The 18,475-nt window shown below is 38.3% G+C and overlaps 1 protein-coding gene across 3 annotated transcripts in view; it reads right to left on the reverse strand.

Annotated features, from left to right (window-relative positions):
- HACD2 (3-hydroxyacyl-CoA dehydratase 2) overlaps positions 1-18,475 on the reverse strand; it is a 113,830-nt gene that overhangs the window by 87,702 nt on the left and 7,653 nt on the right. For all 3 annotated transcript variants that reach the window (XR_012378774.1, XM_025875364.2, XM_025875373.2), the window contains exon 3: positions 408-426. Coding sequence is in view for 2 of the 3 variants with exons in the window: in XM_025875364.2 (XP_025731149.1) it covers positions 408-426 (19 nt within the window). In the remaining variant the exon portion in view is untranslated. The remainder of the gene's footprint in view (positions 1-407; positions 427-18,475) is intronic.

Here is an 18,475-nt window from a genome sequence, read left to right on the forward strand (position 1 = left end):
TGGGAGATAGGCAATATATGTAGTACTCCATTTTAAACACAAGGAAAGAGCATGTAATATTCAAGTGATCACAGAGAGAGCTTTATACAAAGACCAGAATCAGGACCCCAAGTCACATTTTAATGAATATACTAGTGCTTCTGTCACCCTTATAACAAGGTGAGAGGGGCCTTTTTAAATGACAGAGTGAAACAGCTGTGACATTTAATAAATTGTTCAGTGATAACATCTAAGTAGTACCCGTCATTTAAGAAACCAAAAGCCATGCCAATGTAAGTAATTTTATATACAACGATTAAACAGCTTCATTTTTTCAATATTCAGTCATAATCAAGTTGACCTATTATTTATGATTTTTAAAAAAAGCAGAACCCACTGTACATAGTAGGGGGAAATTCCATACTTACCTACTGCACAATGTAAAACCTAGAGAAAAAAGGGGGAAAAAAGAATTAGTAAAGATCAATAATAATATATAGTTCCCGTAACACACATTCCATTTTTAAACTTGGTTATTTAACAAAATGTACATTCTTATTTATTTTTGTTTGTTTGTTCCTTTTTAGTTTGTGTATCTGTGGAAGATTTCCTAAGGAATAAACCTTACCCAGTAATCTACCAGATGTCTCTTTTATAACACATAAACTTGTAAGAGCAGTAGGTGTCCATCTCCCGTGTCCCATATTCTATAGAACAAAACTGTCACAGACTATAGAACACAGGGTCAGAAGAGCCTTTGTTGGCTCTTCTTGCTCGGCAGGCCCTTCAATGCAGACATTCATTCAACCTACAAAGCTCCACCGTGAGACTTCATCTTATCTCATTTGGTGACCTCATTACAGGCATGTTCCCAGTCCAATCTGTGACCCTAGATCTCTTCATGCTTCAGGCCCACATTGCAAACTGCCTTTGGACATCTCTATCTAGGTGTACCAGCAGCAGCTCAAACATGGCATGCCTCTTCAAGAAACTCCCCCTTTCCTTCCCTCATACCTGCTATGCCTCTTATCATCAACCTTCCAGTCTCCCAAGTTCAGCTGTTCTTTCCTTCCCCTTACCTACAAGTCCTACTGGTTTCCAAGTCCTGCCAATACTTCTGGCATCGGTCTTCCCTGTTCTTATTTCCAGTGCCTTGGGTGAGACTGCTATCTCCTTTCCATCTCAGTGGCCATCCAAGTGGCCAATTAGGTTATTCTAAATTGTCTTCTAATTCATCCTGTATATGGCATTGCTTTAACCCTGGTGGTGGTTGCAGTAAAGATGTAATCTAAGGAGCTGGGTTCAAGATGGCAGTGTAACAAGATCCTGAACTCACCTCCTCTAGACACAACAAACTACAACTAGCTGTGGAATAATTCTTTCTGAAAGGTACCTGAAAGTTCAATGAACAGAGCCTTCACAACCAAGAATAAAAGGATAGCAGCAGAAACACAGACTTGCTAGGGAATAAAACAAACCCCAGCCATGGTGGTTCACAATTGGGAGGGACATCAAAAGTGTGGACTTTTCCCAGAGGATCAAAGGTACCTGAGTTCTATACCTGGCACCCAAATCTTTAGATCCTGCACAGAAGAGACAAGCCCCCAAAACACTAGGCTCTGAAAAATCAATAGGGATCACCTTGAGGAAGACTATAAAGCTGCAGGGAACAGAAAACCTGCTCTTAAAGGGCCCACACACAGACTCGCTCAACCCAGATACCAGTGCAAAACACCAACTTGAATAGTACACCACAGATAAAGGAGAATCATTTGCTAACCTTAAGAGCATCTGCCCAAAGAGGCAGGAAACAGCAGGGACTCTCTGTGGAAACTGACACCAGTGGGAGCAATTTTTGTGATTCAAGTCTACCTTACTAATGTGGATGCTGGTGGGCATTATTTTGGAATTCCTGTAACATTCTATTAACAGTGGGAACACCCTGCAGAGCACCCTGCCCAGAGACACCCTGCAGAAGATGTGGACATAGCCTGCAGCCCAACCAAGTGTCAGCGTAGACCACCAACCACAGTCCCAGGCCCTGCCACAACAGGAGGGCACACACAGCCCACAAGGGGGACACCCCTTGAGCTCCTGGTTTTGGTGATTGGGAGACTGTATTTCTGGGCCAAATAGTACCATCTCCTATGTAAGGTCGCTCATTCAAGACTGGGAGAGATGGCTGACTGACCTCATACATAGAAACAAACACAAAGAATTAGGCAAAATGAGGAGGCAGAGTAATATGTTCCAAAGAAATGAACATGACAAAATCTCAGAAAAAGAACTAAATGAAACACAGATGAGCAACCAACCTGATAAAAAGTTCAAAGAAATTATCATACAGATGCTCAGTGAACTCAGGAGAAAACTGGTTGAACACAATGAGAACTTAAGCAAAGATATAGAAAATATAAGAAAGTATTGAACAGAAATTTGAAAAATACACTGGAAGGGTTCACAGCCGACTGGATGAAGTAGAAGAATGCATCAGCAAGCTGGAAGAGAAAGCAATGGAACTTGCCCAGACAGAACCACAAAATAAAAATAAAAAATTAAGATGAATGAAACAGATAAAGGGGATGAAGAAGGTCAAACGTCCAGTTATAAAATAAATCAAGTCATGAGGGTGAAAAGGACAGCACAGGGAGTACCGTCAGTGACACCGTAATCACGTGGTACGGTGCGATTGATGACAAAGCAGGAAGACACAATGGGAAAAGGTCTCTTCAAAGATGGTGCTGGGAAAACTGGACAGCTACACACAAACAACGAAACCAGACCACTTTCTTACACCATATACAAAATTAAACTCAAAATGGGTTAAAGACCTAAATGTGAGACCTGAAGCCATAAAACTAGAAGAAAACACAGGCAGTAATCTCTTTGACATCTGTGGCAGAAGCATTTTTCTAGACGTGTCTTCTTTGGCAGGGGAAACAAAACCAAAATTAAAACTATTGGCAATACACCAAAATAAAAAACTTTTGCCCAGCAAAGGAAACCATCAACAAAACAAAAAACCAACCCACTGAACAGAAGAAGATATTTGCAAATGATGTATCCAATAAGGGGTTAATACCCAAAAGATATAAAGACCTTATACATCTTAACACCAAAAAACCAAATAATCCAATTAAAAAATGGGCAGAGGACAGGAATAGACATTTTTCCAGAGAAGACATACAGATGGCCAACAGACACATAAAAAGATGTTCAACATCACTAATCATCAGGGACATGCAAATCAAAACCTGTGAGATATCACCTCACACCTGTCAGAATGGCTACAATCAAAAGGATAAAAAATAACAAGTGTTGACAAGGATGTCGAGAAAAAAGAACCCTTGTACACTGTTGGTGTGAATGCTAGCTGTTGGTGCAGCCACTGTGGAACATAGTATGGAGGTTCCTCAAAAAGTTAAAAAAAGAACTACCATACGATCCAGTAATTCCACTGCTGGGTATTTACCCAAAGAATACAAAAACACTAATTGGAGAACATATATACACCCTCTGTGTTTATTGCAGCACTATTTATAATAGCCAAGATATGGAAGCAACCTAAGTATCCATGACTGATGAATGGATACAGAAGATATGTTATATATACATAGTGGAATATTACCCAGCCATAAAAAAGAATGACATCTTGCCATTTGCAACAACACTGATGGATCCAGAGAGTATCATGCTAAGCAAAATAAGTCAGTCAGAGAAAGACAAATACCATGATTTTACTCATACATGGAATTTAAGAAACAAAACAAACAAAGAAAAAAAGAGACAAAAATAAAAAAACAGACTCTTAACTATACAGAACGGGTGGCTGCCAGAGGGGAGGCAGTAGGGGAATGAGTATAACAAGTGAAGGGGATTGAGAGTATAATTATGATTTCAGAATAGCTGAAAAACTTCCCTAATCTGGGGAAGGAACTGAACATCCAGGTCCAGGAAGCCCAGAGTTTCATGTAAGATGAACCCAAAGAGATCCACACCATGATACATCATAATTAAAATGGTAAGAATGAATGAACAGAATTGTTGAAACATCATATTGTACACTTGAAATTAACATAATACTATATGTTAATAATACTTAAATAAAGCTACTTTACACATTAAAAGAAAGAAACTGAAGCCCAAAGGCATCTCCCTAGTTGGCCAAAAAAAAAAAAAAAAAAAAAAGTTGTATGGTGACAGATGGTAACCGGACTCACTGAGGTAAACACTGCATAATATACAGAATTATCGAATAACTATGTTATGTACCTGAAATTAATAAGACACTGTATATCAACTATACTTCAATAGTAAAAATTAAAAGAAAAAAGGTGATGTAACTGATGAATGTTATGAAGCTGTGGAAGGTTTGAGGCACATAGGAATCAAGGGCAGGAAGAATAGCAAAGGAGCTCCAGCAGTTAAGTGTGGTGTGATAATGGCCTGCACATTATGAGACCTGAGAACACAGGAAAGAAAGAATTGTAGCTGAGTATCACTCAGATACAGAACTGGTGGGACTTGGTAATGGGAGTAGACAGTAGAAGGGGAAAAAAATTCCCCAAACTCCAAGTTGAATCAGGGAATTAACAGTGCATTGGTTCCCAGACAACTTAATCTCAAGGGCTAAGAAAATATCCACAATTTTAAAAGGGTAGGGAGTTGATATACTTGTTTGTCAAGTGCCTGTTTTTAACTAAATACCAAATACTACCATAATCAATTTTTTAAAAAGATTTATTTACCTTGAGAGAGAAAGAGGGGGAGACAGGGAAGGAGAGGCAGATGGAGAGGGAGACAGAGAATCACACGCAGACTCCCTGCTGAGTGTGGAGCCCAACACAGGGCTCGATCCCATGACCCTGAGATCATGACCTGGGCCTAAATCAAGAGTCAGATGCTTAACCGACTGAGCCACGCAGGCACCCCCACATCACTTCTTCCAAGAAACAAAAAATTAGGAAGGATATAACCCGAAAACAAACAGTCTTTTGAAAAGAGAGAAGATAAGAAATTAATTGGAATTCTAATTTTAGAAATAGTTCTGAGAATGTGAATTCAGGAAAAAAAATTAGCAGATATGTCTCTATGTTCTGGCACTTTATCTGGCTACTTCCAAAATATCTTGTAATAATTAACACTTTTCCCAGTTGACACAGCACCTTTACAAATGTGGTTTTTTAAAAAAAGGAAAAAATTAAGAAAAGTGAAGATATACCTTAAGGGACCCTAAAGACAAATCAAGGGGGATAACATTCACATTGTAGGGCTCTCAAAAGAAGAGAGAGACAAAGGGCAAGAAAAATTATTTGAACAGTAGCTGAAAACTTCCCTAATCTGGGGAAGGAACTGAACATCCAGGTCCAGGAAGCCCAGAGTTCCATATAAGATGAGCCCAAAGAGATCCAAACCATGATACATCGTAATTAAAATGGTAAGAGTTTAGGATTAAGAGAATCCTAAAAGCAACAAGAGAAAAACAACTTGTTATGTTCAAGGGAAATGCTAGAAGGCTATATAAGCAGATTTTTCAGTAGAAACTTTGCATGCCAGAAGACAGTGGCATGACATATACAAAGTGCTGAAAGGAAAAAACTTCCAACCCAAATTCTCTGCCTAGCAAAGTTATCACTCAGAACTTAAGAAGAGATTGAGAGTTTTCCATGTAAGCAAAAGCTAAAGGGTATTCATCACAACTAACCCAGGCCTACAATAAATGTTAAAGGGACTTCTTTAAGCTAAGTAGTAAGAAAACATAGGAAAGTAAAAACCTCACTGGAAAAGGTAACTATATAACAAAGGTAGTGATCAATCACTTACAAAGCAAGCATGAAGTTTAAAAGACAAAAGTAGTAAACTGAAATTATAATAATTAGTTAAGGGAAGCATAAAATAAAAAGATATAAAAAGGAATCATCAAAAATAAAAAATGTGGGGGGAAAAGTAAAAAGGTAAAGCTCTGAATTGCGTTTAAGTTGCTATCAAGTTAAAACAGACTATTTGCATAAAATATTTTGTGTGACCCTCACAGTAACCACAAGGAAAAAACTTACAGTAAATACACAAAAGAAAATGAGAAAGGAATTAAACATAACACTAAAGAAAGCCAGCAAACCACAAGGGAAGAGAAAAAGAAAGGAACAGAGAGGAACTACAAAAATAGCCAGAAAACAATTAACACAATGGCAGTAAGTATATGCTTATTAAAAATTACTTTAAATGTAAGTGGACTAAATTCACCAATCAAAAGACACAGAGTGGCTGAATGGATAAAAAAATGAGACCCATCTATATGCTGCCTATAAGACTCAGATGTAAAGACACACACAGAGTGAAAGAGAAGGGTTAGAAAAAGATATTCCATGCAAATGAAAATGAAAAGAAAGCTGGAGTAACTATACTTCTATCAGATAAAATAGACTTTAAAACAAAGATTATAAGAGGGGCTTCCAGGTGGCTCAGTTGGTTAGGTGTCTGACTCTTGATCTCAGCTCAGGTCTTAATCTCATGGTCATGCGTTCAAGCCCTATGCTGGGCTCCACCCTAGGCATAGAGCCTACTTTAAAAAAATAAAAAAATAAAAATAAATAAAACAAAGACTATAATAAAGGACAAAGAAGGGCATTATATAATGATATAGGGGTCAATCCAGCAAGAAGATACTACATTTATAAATATATATGCACCCAACACAGACGCACCAAAATATACAAAGCAATTATTAACAGACCTAAAGGGAGTAGTTGAAAGCAATACCATAACAGTAGGAGACTTTAATACCCTACTTTCATCAAGAGATAGATCATCCAGACAAAAAAATCAATAAGGAAACCATGGCCTTAAATGACACATTAGACCTGATGGACTTAATAGATATATATAGAACATTCCACCCAAAAGTGGCAGAATACACATTCTTCTCAACTGCACATGGAACATTCTCTAGGACAGACTACATGTTGGGCCACAAAGCAATCTCAATAAATTAAAAAAGAGTGAAATCATATTAAGCATCTTTTCTGACCACAATGGTATGAAACTAGAAATTAATTACAAAAAAAAAACACAGGAAAACCCACAAAAACATGGAGACTAAACAACATGCTACTGAGCAATTAACGGTTCATTGAAGAAACCAAAGGAGAAATAAAAAAATACCTAGAGACAAATGGACACAAAAATCTGACATACCAAAATCTATGGGATGTAGCAAAAGTGGTTCTAAGAGGGAAGATAATAGCAATACAGGCCTACCTCAAGAACCAAAAAAAAAATCTCAAGTAAACAATCTAACTTTGCACCCAAAGGAACTAGAAAAAGAAGAACAAACGCCAAAATTAGTAGAACAAAGAAAATAATAAAGATCAGAAAAGAAATAAATGAAAGAGATTTAAAAAAAAAAAGATTTATTCATCTGAGAGAGAGAAAGGGAGCAAGAGAAAAAGCGGGGAGAGGGGCAGAGGGACAAGCAGACTGCCCACTGAGCAGGGGAGCCTGATGGGAGGCCTGATCTCATGACCTGAGCCAAAGTCAGACACTTAACTGACTGAGCCACCCAGGTGTCCCTGAAATAGAGATTTAAAGCACAATTCAATGACAGTAAGAGCTGGTTCTCTGAAAACAGAAAATCAACAAACCCTTAGCTAAACCAGCCAAGTAAAACAGAAGAGAGGATTCAAAGACATAAAATCAGAAATGAAAGAGAAATTACAACTGATACCACAGAAATAAAGGGAATCATAAGAGACTACTATGAACAATTATATGCCACCAAGCTTAACAACCTAAAAGAAATGAATAAATCCCTAGAAACATATAATCTTCCAAGAATGAATCATGAAGAAGCCGAAAATGTGAATAGATTGATAACTAGTAAGGACACTGAAACAAAATCAAAAACCTCCCAACAAACAAAAGTCCAGGACCAGATGGCTTCACTGGCAAATTCTACCAAACCTTCAGATTTAATACCCATCCTTTTCAAACTCTTCCGGAAAATAGAAGAGAAAGGAAAGCTTCCAAACATATTTTATGAGGCCAGCATCATCTATACTAAACTAGACAAGGACACCACAAAAAAAGAAATTGCAGGCCAGTATCTTTGATAAACATAAATGTAAAATCCTCAACAAGTTTTAGCAAACTAAATCCAATACATTAAAAGGATCATACCCCACAATCCAGCGGGATTTATTTCAGGGATGCAAGGATGGTTCAACATCTGCAAATCAGTATGATACATTACATCAACAGAATGAAAGATAAAAATCACGTGATCATCTCAGTAGATGCAGAAAAAGCATTCAACAAAACAACATCCATTTATGATAAAAACTCTCAACAACGTAGGTACAGAGGAAATATATCTCAACATAATAAAGGCCCTAAATGACAATTCTACAGCTAACATTATACTCAGCAGTGAAAAGCATTCAGGAAAACACAAGAACGTGTACGCTTGCCAATTTTATTCATCTGAGTATTGAAAATCCTAGCCACAGCGGGACGCTTGGGTGGCTCAGTCAGTTAAGTGTCTGCCTTCGGCTCAGGCCATGATCCCAGCGTCCTGGGATCGGGTCCGGCATGGGGCTCCTTGCTCACCGATGAGCCTGCTTCTCCCTCTGCTTGTGCGTTCTCTCTCCTGACAAATAAATAAATAAAATCTTAAAAAAAAAAAAAAAAGAAAATCCTAGCCACTATAATTAGGCAAGAGAAAGAAATGAAAGGCCTCAAATTGGTAAGGAAGTAAAATTGTCACTATCTGCAGATGATATGATACTATATATAGAAAATCCTAAAGATTCCACCAAAAAATGTTAGAACTAATAAATAAATGGATTCAGTAAAGTTGCAGGATACAAAGCCAATATAGAGAAAACTGTGGTGTTCTATACATTAATGATGAAACATCAGAAAGAGAAATTACGAAAATAATCTAATTTACAAATGCACCAAAAAGAATAAAATATGAAGGAATAAACTTAACCAAGGTGAAGGACCTGTACACTGAAAACTATAAGACATTCATGAAAGAAATTAAAAAAGACACAAATAAGTGAAAAGATATTCTTTGCTCATGGTTTGGAAAAAGGTAGTAAGTGATGTCCAGAATCGAGGCTCTATTTCTACTCTATTGATTTTATCATATTATTTCATTGTTTATTAGTTATAAGATATCTGCTGAAACCATAACTTGACAAGACTTGGCTCATCTAAAATATTCCTGATAAGACTATGTCCTCAAAAATTATTAATTCTCTAAATTTTGGGGAGAGGGGGAGTGAAAGAAGCTTGGGTTAAAAAAATCAACGCCTGGGTGGCTCAGTCGTTAAGCGTCTGCCTTCAGCTCAGGTCATGATCCCAAGATCCTGGGATCGAGCCCCGCATCAGGCTCCCTGAGCCTGATTCTCCCTCTGTCCCTCCCCCTGATTATGTTCCCTCTCTCATTGTGTCTCTGTCAAATAAATAAATAAAATCTTAAAAAAAATCAACCTTCACAAATTTGTTGATAACTGATAAGAAAAGAATTATTATACTGCAAATCTTATCTTTTTCAAAAGAAAACGCCGCTAAGAATCTCAACTGTGTGAATCTTACAAGATAATCTGGACCTCCTGCTGTAAAGCTGAGGAAAATAAAAGATGTTTGTAGATTTAAATGAGGAACAAAAGACATGAATAAAGAGCATGCTGAGATAAGACAGATAACAGTACATAGATAGAAAACCTATCCATGTATGTGGTAAGATGTCCACTCAGGAGGCTGATTAACAATGGGACATTATAGAAAAGGATATATGGTTGATCCTTACACAACAATGGCATGAACTGCACGGGTCCACTTACACTCAGTTTTTTTTTTTCAACAAATACGTATTTCTTCAAATTTAGAGAGAGAACACGGGGTGGGGCGCAGAGAGAGAGGGAGAGAGGGTCTTAAGCAGACTCCGTTCTGAGCATGGAGCCCAATACAGGGCTCGATCTCATGACCCCGGAGATCACAACCTGAGCTGAAACCAAGAGCTGGATGCTTTACCACATAGGCGCCCCAAATACATATTTCATATTTTGATTAACAAGTAAGACAGAGGTTGCCAAATGACTAGAAGGGAAGGGAAGTTGGAGGAAAGATGTGGAGAAGGCTGGGACAGCATGGCTCCTGCCTGTTCCTGGCATTCATCACCATACCACCCACCTGGGGGAAGCTCAGTTCACTGAGGTCTTCAGCTGAGAGGTGCAAAGGAATTGGCCCTGGGGAGGGATTCCTAACAAAGTGGCAGGGCCAGTTACTGGCCAGTGTTGTTCAAGGATCACGGAATGATAACCTGCCTTCCCGTAGTAAGGGTTCCAGGAACTCGGGACAGGGTAGCACCAAGCAGAAATCTAGCCTGCAGAGCCGAACAGGGGGAAGGGGCGCTGTCCAAGGTGCTGAAAATTCTCTGAGGTTGGGAACTAATTCTCAAGGGGAACTGGCCTTTCAAAGCTTCCTAGCATTTCCCACAAGCAGAAACTGTATTAGAACCATGTAAAGGGGGTCAGGTGAAGCAAGTGACCTATCGAGAAGCTCTGCTTTCACCGGTTCTTCGACTTCCCCTGAACCGTGCCTGGAATGAGGTTTCCTACATTCCTGGGAAGAGGAGCACGGAGCGGGTGTCACTCCCAGAACCAGCTTCACTAACTTTGGGTAAGGACGAGGTGATGTGTGGTGCCTCACTCTACTAGTATACTGTACAGTAACTGCATTTTTCTTTTCCTTTTAATTTTCTTAATAAAATTTCCTTTTCTCTAGCTTACTTTATTGTAAAAATACATCAAAGAAGAGATGTAACACACAAAATATGTGTTTATCAAACTGTTCATGCTATTGGTAAAGCTTCTGGTCAACAGTAGGCTATTAAGAGTTAAGTTTTTAGGGAGTGAAAAGTTATATGTGGATTTTCAACTGCACGGGAGGTTGGTGCCCCAACCTCTGTGTTATGTAAGGGTCAACTGTATAGTGTTTGATGGCTATCATTTTTTCTTTTTGTGACAGAATAACAGGTCTTAGTCCTAGTAGGCCCAATCTCCCCCTTTTAATCATATATATTTTATAATGCCTCTTCTATCCTCAAATGAAATTCACAGGTGACAGAATCTACCTAAACAAAAATTTTTCAAAAATCCAATGTTCTGATATGGAAAGAAGAAATAGAAAGTAATTTATTTTTTAAAATATGTATTTCACTATACAAATGTTTGGGGGAATAATAAAGCAGTCAGATATATGTGACAATTTATGACAAATAAGTTTGGATTTAAAAATAAGAGTATCAGAAAGCACTTTGAACTAGTATAGAACAATAAAAGAGCAGAGGTGCAGACCAACACTAGAATAAAAAATAGTATTAAGATAGTAATGGACATAGGAAAGTAATCTTAACTGAAGTTAGAATAATATGCCAAGGTAAATAACAAAGTAAAAAAAAAAATACGCAAGTACAATATCATCATGAATGAGCCTGGTCTTATTTTTTCTAAGTGTGGTGTCAAAATAATCCTTTAGGTTATGTCACAAGACAGGGTAGGAAAAAAGTATCACAGAGGGGCACCTGGGTGGCTCAGTCGTTAGGCGTCTGCCTTCAACTCAGGTCATGGTCCCAAGGTCCTGGGATCGAGCCCCACATCTGGCTCCCTGCTTGGTGGGAAGCCTGCTTCTTTCTCTCCCACTCCCTCTTGCTTGTGTTCCTGCTCTTGCTATCTCTCTCTGTCAAATAAAAAATTAAATCTAAAAAAAGAAAAAAAAGTATCACAGAAAGCCCATCTGCCCATATTCTGTGAATGGTGCAACAAGGAAGAGATGGATTAGATAAAAACAAACAAACCAATACTGCAAGAGGCAATAAAGCAGTTGCATAATAGACTGGTGATAGTTTTAGGATAAAACTGAAAAACTATGGTGGTCCCCAAAAAGGCAATAATAAGAAATATTATTAAAAGTTATATTTAAAAAAATCCAACGAGATCCCTGTATTTCAGGTACCTTCACTAACTTAATAATTGAAGTCTAAACAGGAATCTCAAATCTTGTTACATAATTTCAGTCCGTTTCATTGCATTGGCAGTAACAACACTATTGCACTGAAATTCTTTTCAGCTAAATATGCAAGTTGGAAATGTTGTAATTCTTATAGAGTACAATTTGCAGAGTGAACAAAGTACTCAATTATTTTGAGATGGTGTCTTTATTTCACTTAGGTTCCTTCTTTTTATCAACTGTGGTAAGCAAATTCTAAAGATGATTCCCTGTGATTCCTGTTCCTTGGTTATCCAAACACTAATCTAGGTACTGCAGTGTAGGGATTTTACAAAAGTAATTAAAGTCCCAAATCAACTGACTTTAAGGTATGGAGATTATATGGGTAGACCTGATCCAACAAGGTGAGCCCTATAAAAGCAGAGCAGGAAGTGACCTCCAGCTGACAACTAGTAAGGAACGGGGGACCTCAGACCTGCAAGCACAAGACTTGGATTCTGTCAACAAGCTGAATAAGCTTAGAAGCAGATTCTTCCCTAGAGCCCACAGGTTAAGAGCCAGCTTGAATGACACATTAATTTCAGTCTTGTGAGGCCCTATGTGGATAACCAAGCCAAGCCCAGCTTCTGACACATAACCATGAGTTAATAAATGAATGTTATTTTAAAAACAAACTGCTAAGTTCGTGATATCTTTATTATGCAGCAAAAGGACACTAAGATAACAATTTCCTTCTAACTTAATAAGCTTTTGGTTTAATTTCTCATGAAGATATTTTAATATCAATATGTACTATAAAACTGTCAATTTGTATTTATAGAGTGGTTAGCCTGGGGGGATATACAAAAGCCAGGGCAGATGCAGGACAAACCTTTACTGAGTTGGGACTCTCTTAGGTGTTGTAAGACATATAGACAAAGCAACTCTACTGTGGCAATCAAAACACTCTTACAAAAAAGTTTAGCAAATCTCAAGAGGAACTGGAACCCAAGCAGCTCTGGAGACCTCAACTGTAGCTCATGGATTTAATATGACTGGGCTACAGTGGGCCCCAATCTCTTTCAACTCAAGATTCCAAATTCTTGGGAGAAAAATATCTGACCAGTGCAGTATGGGTCAGGTGTGCATCCCTGGACCAGCCAGTGATGGCCTGAGAGGGAGTCAGGGTGTAGAGATGCCCTTGCTATCAGGAAAGACAGGTCCAGCCATGAAACTGGGAGAACTTCCAGGGAGGACAAAAATCTCCTGAGCTGGGCAGCTTTAAGACAGGTCTACCATACTCATGTTATGGGAGGTCCAGAACTCACCTGAGTTCTGTTTACCTGTATCTGGCTAGTTTTGAAAAATTCTCATACCATATGTATGTATGATTCCATTTTCTGTCAAAACATTGACTCCATGCATTTTCTTCTTTATGCTTACGGGGTTTTTTTTTCCCCCTGTAATGTATATACAGCACTTACAATTAGAGGGAAACACCTTTCTCCCCTTCTCTGCCTTCTATGAGAAGAGTTTTCTCCCAAATATTTCTCTGTTAATCACTTTATCCCAGGAAAGGAAGGATGACTCATCTGAACAGTAAATTTGAGAAGAATAAATGGGGAGTGCTCAACTCACCTCTACCCTGGGGTTTTCACAAAGAACTCCAACCTCTGTATTTACTCCATGCCACCCTGGCTGCTGCTGCCTAGGGCAGGGTGGGTGGTGATCTAATTCTGGAGTTCAGTTAGCAAACCCATTTAGTTTGCACACAAACACACAGCCTCCAGCTAGGCCTTTATTGCTAACAAAGTTGATTTTTAGGATCCTCATGCAATTCCTTTATTTCTCAATGTTCAGAACATAAGAAAAAGGGGGTATTTATTGTACTCCCTCAGACTCCAGTCCAAACTTGTTTTCAAAATCTTTTCACATCCATTTTTAAAGGAGAAAATAGGTGAAATTTCCTTAATTACCATTATTTGCTCTTTCTCATTTATTTTTACCTTTCTTGCTATGTTCAGCTCTATAATTTGTTAATTCATTACCTGCTTTATTCTTATAATCTGACAGTAAAATGCTGAACCCTTATTGAACTTAAAACTGGGAAAAAACTAGGGGCACCTGGGTGGCTCAGTTGGTTGGGTGTCTCTTGATTTCGGCTCAGGTCATGATCTTGGGGTGGTGGGATTCTCTCTCTCCCTCTCCCTATGTCCCTCCCCCGGCTTGCTCTTTCCGAATAAATAAAATCTTCACACACACACACACACACACACACACACCCATCCCTGGGAAAAACTTAAGGTCATTTAATCCAGTGTATCCACCGCAGAGAGTTTAAGACCATGCGGCAAAACCAAGTCTCAGTACCCAGATTTCTTGTCTCCGGTGTTCTTTTACATATACTGTGACACTTAAGTACAATTCTAATTTTACTTCTGTAACATTTCTGCCAGCTTTTCTATGACAATCATCTACCCATCAACTAATTCCACCAACGTGTTTGCCATGTTCCTCCTGCATGACAAATTGTGAACTATGCCAGTTTCTCTTTGGCTTCTGCTCTGACATCAACTTTATCTTCTGCTGTAACTGGGCAGTCCTGCTTTTCTTGTATGCTCAGTCATGGCAGACTGGTTTGTCCTCCAGTAAACTTGTCTTTCATAGCAACAGGTTGCTGAATTTTGTTTTTTAAACTGTTAACCATCACTATAACTTTTTATTTTGAAAAAATTAATGAGTCTATTTGTATAAACATTAAAAATGATGCATTTATATTATACTCCGTCATCTTGTAGGTTTACTGTTATAGTTCCTTTTTCTTTTTTTTAACAACAGATGTAAAATTCTGTACTTTTCATGTGTACTTCACTTTAAATCACAAGGTAATCTAAGCTATTTTTCTTCCTTTTTAAAAAAACGTTTTAATCTTGTTTTTCCCATTTTTGTTTTCGATTATATAATGTATTACATTTTATATTATATCTTCCTTTTTATTTCAAGATTCACAGAAGTGATATATAAGCACACACTAAAGTATAGAGAGCAAAGAGAACTTCCCTTTTATTCTTCCCCAAATACCACACCCCTCCATGGGAATAAGTACATGTAGCAGTTTACTATATATCCTTCCATACCTCTTCCAGTATCTGCAATTTGCTTTTTTCCTAATGATTTTTCCTAATCTAAAAAGATCAACATATTTTAATAATTATTCTCATTATTTCACCTTATGAATTAGGAAGTTAAACTCTGGAGTGACATAGAATCTACAATTTCTTCCTTGGCTTACTCTCCTTCCCACTTCATTCTACTTGGGTAAGATCTGAATTATCTGATGAAATTCCAAATGGACACCTTGCAATCTGTATCAGGATCTAAAGCCATGCTGTCCAATGCAGTGGCCACTACCCACATGTGCCTATTGAAATTTAAACTAAAAACAAGTAAAACTTAAAACTCAGTTTCTTGGGGCATCTGGGTGGCTCATTTGGTTAAGCACCTGACTCTTAGCACTTGATCTCACCTTATGTCTTGATCTCAGGGTTGTGAGCTCAAGCCCCATGTTGGAGCCTACTTAAAGTAAACAAAACAAAACAAAAAACAAAACAACTCAGTTTCTCAGCCCCACCAGCCCCATTTCAAGGGTTCAATGGCCACATGTGACTAGTGGCTGCTGTATCAAACCGCACAGATTCAGAACACTGTCACTGTAGAATGTTCTATTGGACCATGCTAATCTGAACACTTGGTTAATTTTATTTATTTACCTAAGAGTTAAATACCCTTTGATAAGGTTCTTTCAAAGTTTCAATACTTTTTGTAGGTATTTCAAAATGTCTCCATCTGTAGGAAATTGCAAGGTTATCTAGGAACCTAACACTTTCTAATTTCATGAGGATATTTTTATTCTTCAAAGTCTAAAGTCCTAGGCTGTTTTACTATTACACTTTTTTGAAGATTTTATTTATTTATTTGGGAGAGACAGAGAGAGCACAAGCAGGGGAAAGGGCAGAGAGAGAGGGAGAAGCAGACTCCCCACTGAGCAGGGAGCCCGATATGGGGCTCGATCCCAGGACCCTGGGATCATGACCTGAGCCGAAGGCAGATGCTTAACCAACTGAACCACCCAGGCGCCCCTTACTATTATATTTTAAGATCTCTTTTCTGCTAGAAATTGCTTCTGTCTTGAGTTTAAAAATTTAACATACAGGTGCCCAAGAAGGGAAAGGATTTTCTTGAAAAACAGCTCCAGTGTGGAACTCCATATACTCTCAATAACCATACTGAGTTGGTCTTTCAGTTCAGAAAAGTTTTCTAGAATTTTTCCTGATTATTTATGAGTTTCATGTTCTAATTTTTTCTATTGCTGGTACCCTTACTTGACAAGTTGCATATCCAAAATCCATTTTCGAGATATGTCAGTTCTATTACATTAGTATTAGTCTGTTGAATTTCATTACTTTCCCATATATTTCGTTTTTCTGTTATTCAAATAATTATTCACAAATTAGCTAGTCCACCAACACATAATATCCCTGACCCACTTGGCACTACATATTTTGTAATTTTCTTTTTTACATTTCAAATGGCGAACTCTGAACATTCCCAATAGCTGCTCTGTAATCTATTTAATCTTAGACTGTAACTGGGAATTCTTACCTTTTTCTTATTCTTTAGTATCACCTATTTCTCTGCACTATGGCCTCCTTCCTGCCTTGTACTGATACCATCAATATTTTTCATTTCATTTAAAAAAAATTTCTGCCCATTCCTTTTTAAAGCCATTAGCTGTCTTACCTGTTTGAATGTTCTGTCAATTTTCTTCTATTTGCTTGAGTTGTCAAACAGTGAGGCCTGTGTGGGTGGGCTCCATTTCCCACAGGCTCCCTCTTCCCTTCAAATGTTGTGACACTTATTAATGGTATACCAAGTTCTATTTTATCTCTGGTTTTCACATTGTTTTTGAAGCTGGCTTGTCTGAGGTTTGTTGTCCTTTCTGTTTGTGTTAGATATCCTCACTATCACTGCTCTGCTAGCTTTTCAGAAGTCTCTTTTAGAGGTCTGTTTTCTTAAGTCTTCATAATAAAGGTAGTCTAAAATGTACATATAGCTTGTGTTTCAAAATTTCCTTTTTAAGATTATTATTATTGGAAAGTTAGCATGTTTTCACAAGGAGGGAAAATATTACAGAGGGTGGTCGTGTCCCCAGATAAGTACACAAAAGTAAACTTGACCAATGATGTGCCTCAAGCATACTATCGTATTAATAATGCCACAGAAATTAACCTCCTAGTATCTCTGCAGGAAAAAAGTCATCTAGTATTGGAGGCAAACACAGAAAAACCAGCAGGGAGACAAGATGGGAGCCCCCTCCTTCTTAAGGACACTACAAGTTCTTAACATTTTGCCATATTTTAGAGAAATACTCAAAATCAGCTTCCTGATTATGTCATTAAAGGGTCTGAAGAGAGTTGTGAGGTGAGGCACAATGAATCAGAGCAGATTAGAGAGACGGGGCTTGGAAAGGGGTAGTGGGGTAAGAAGATACAACAAAAGGTGTCTACTCTCCTCCACTGCCTCTCTGGAACCAGTTCTGCCACTGCAGACCCAGCTCTAGACCAACTCTAGCAAAAGATCACAAATAAGACTGGGGTGTTTTCCCCTTTCTTTTTGTAGGTGAGGGGGTTCTAAATGATAGAAGGATCTGGAAGAGAATGGGAAGGAAAGGGAATTCCTGTGGTCTAGTAGGCATTCCCAGCTAGACACTGGTTGGTTAAGTGAGACATATAGCAATGTACATATGTTGAAGATGGTCTGTATCAGTCTCAACAATTAACGTCTTTGCAGAGCAGTCCTTAAACCACGGAATCACAGTGCCGCTCACTGAGGCATATCCAATTATGAGTATTTAAAGTGTCTTTGCTATAATTACAGTCTTATGTTAAGTAAATCCAGATTCTCTCAGAAATAATTTTTTTTCTTTTTCTTTAAAGATTTATTCATTTTACAGAGACAACGAGAGAGCAGGGGTGGGGGGAGAGGCAGAGGGAGAGGGAAAGAGAGAATCTCAAGTAGACTCCCCCGCTGAGCATGGAGTCCAATGTAGGGCTCGATTCCACGACCCTGAGATCATGACTTGAGCCAAAATCAAGAGTCGGACCCTCAACTGATTGAGCCACCCAGACGCCCCTCTCAGAAATAATTTTAAACTGTCATAATATAGCATCAATCTACTAAATTCTAATCTTTTTTTTCTTTTAAAGATTTTATTTATTTGTCAGAGAGAGAGTGAAAGAGAGTGAGCACATGTAGGGGGAGCAGCAGAGGCAGAGGGAAAAGCAGGCTCCTCACCAAGCAAGGAGCCTGATGCGGGGCTCGATCCCAGGACCCCAGGATCATGACCTGAGCCAAAGGCAGACACTTAACCAACTGAGCCATCTAGGAATCCCTACCAAATTCTAATCTTTAACTCAACTCTAACAAAGCCGGAAAGATAACT

The sequence above is a fragment of the Callorhinus ursinus genome, unplaced genomic scaffold (genome assembly GCF_003265705.2).
Source record: "Callorhinus ursinus isolate GAN/ISIS: 27379988/994484 unplaced genomic scaffold, GSC_fseal_2.0 scaffold1, whole genome shotgun sequence".
Classification (NCBI taxonomy): domain Eukaryota; kingdom Metazoa; phylum Chordata; class Mammalia; order Carnivora; family Otariidae; genus Callorhinus; species Callorhinus ursinus.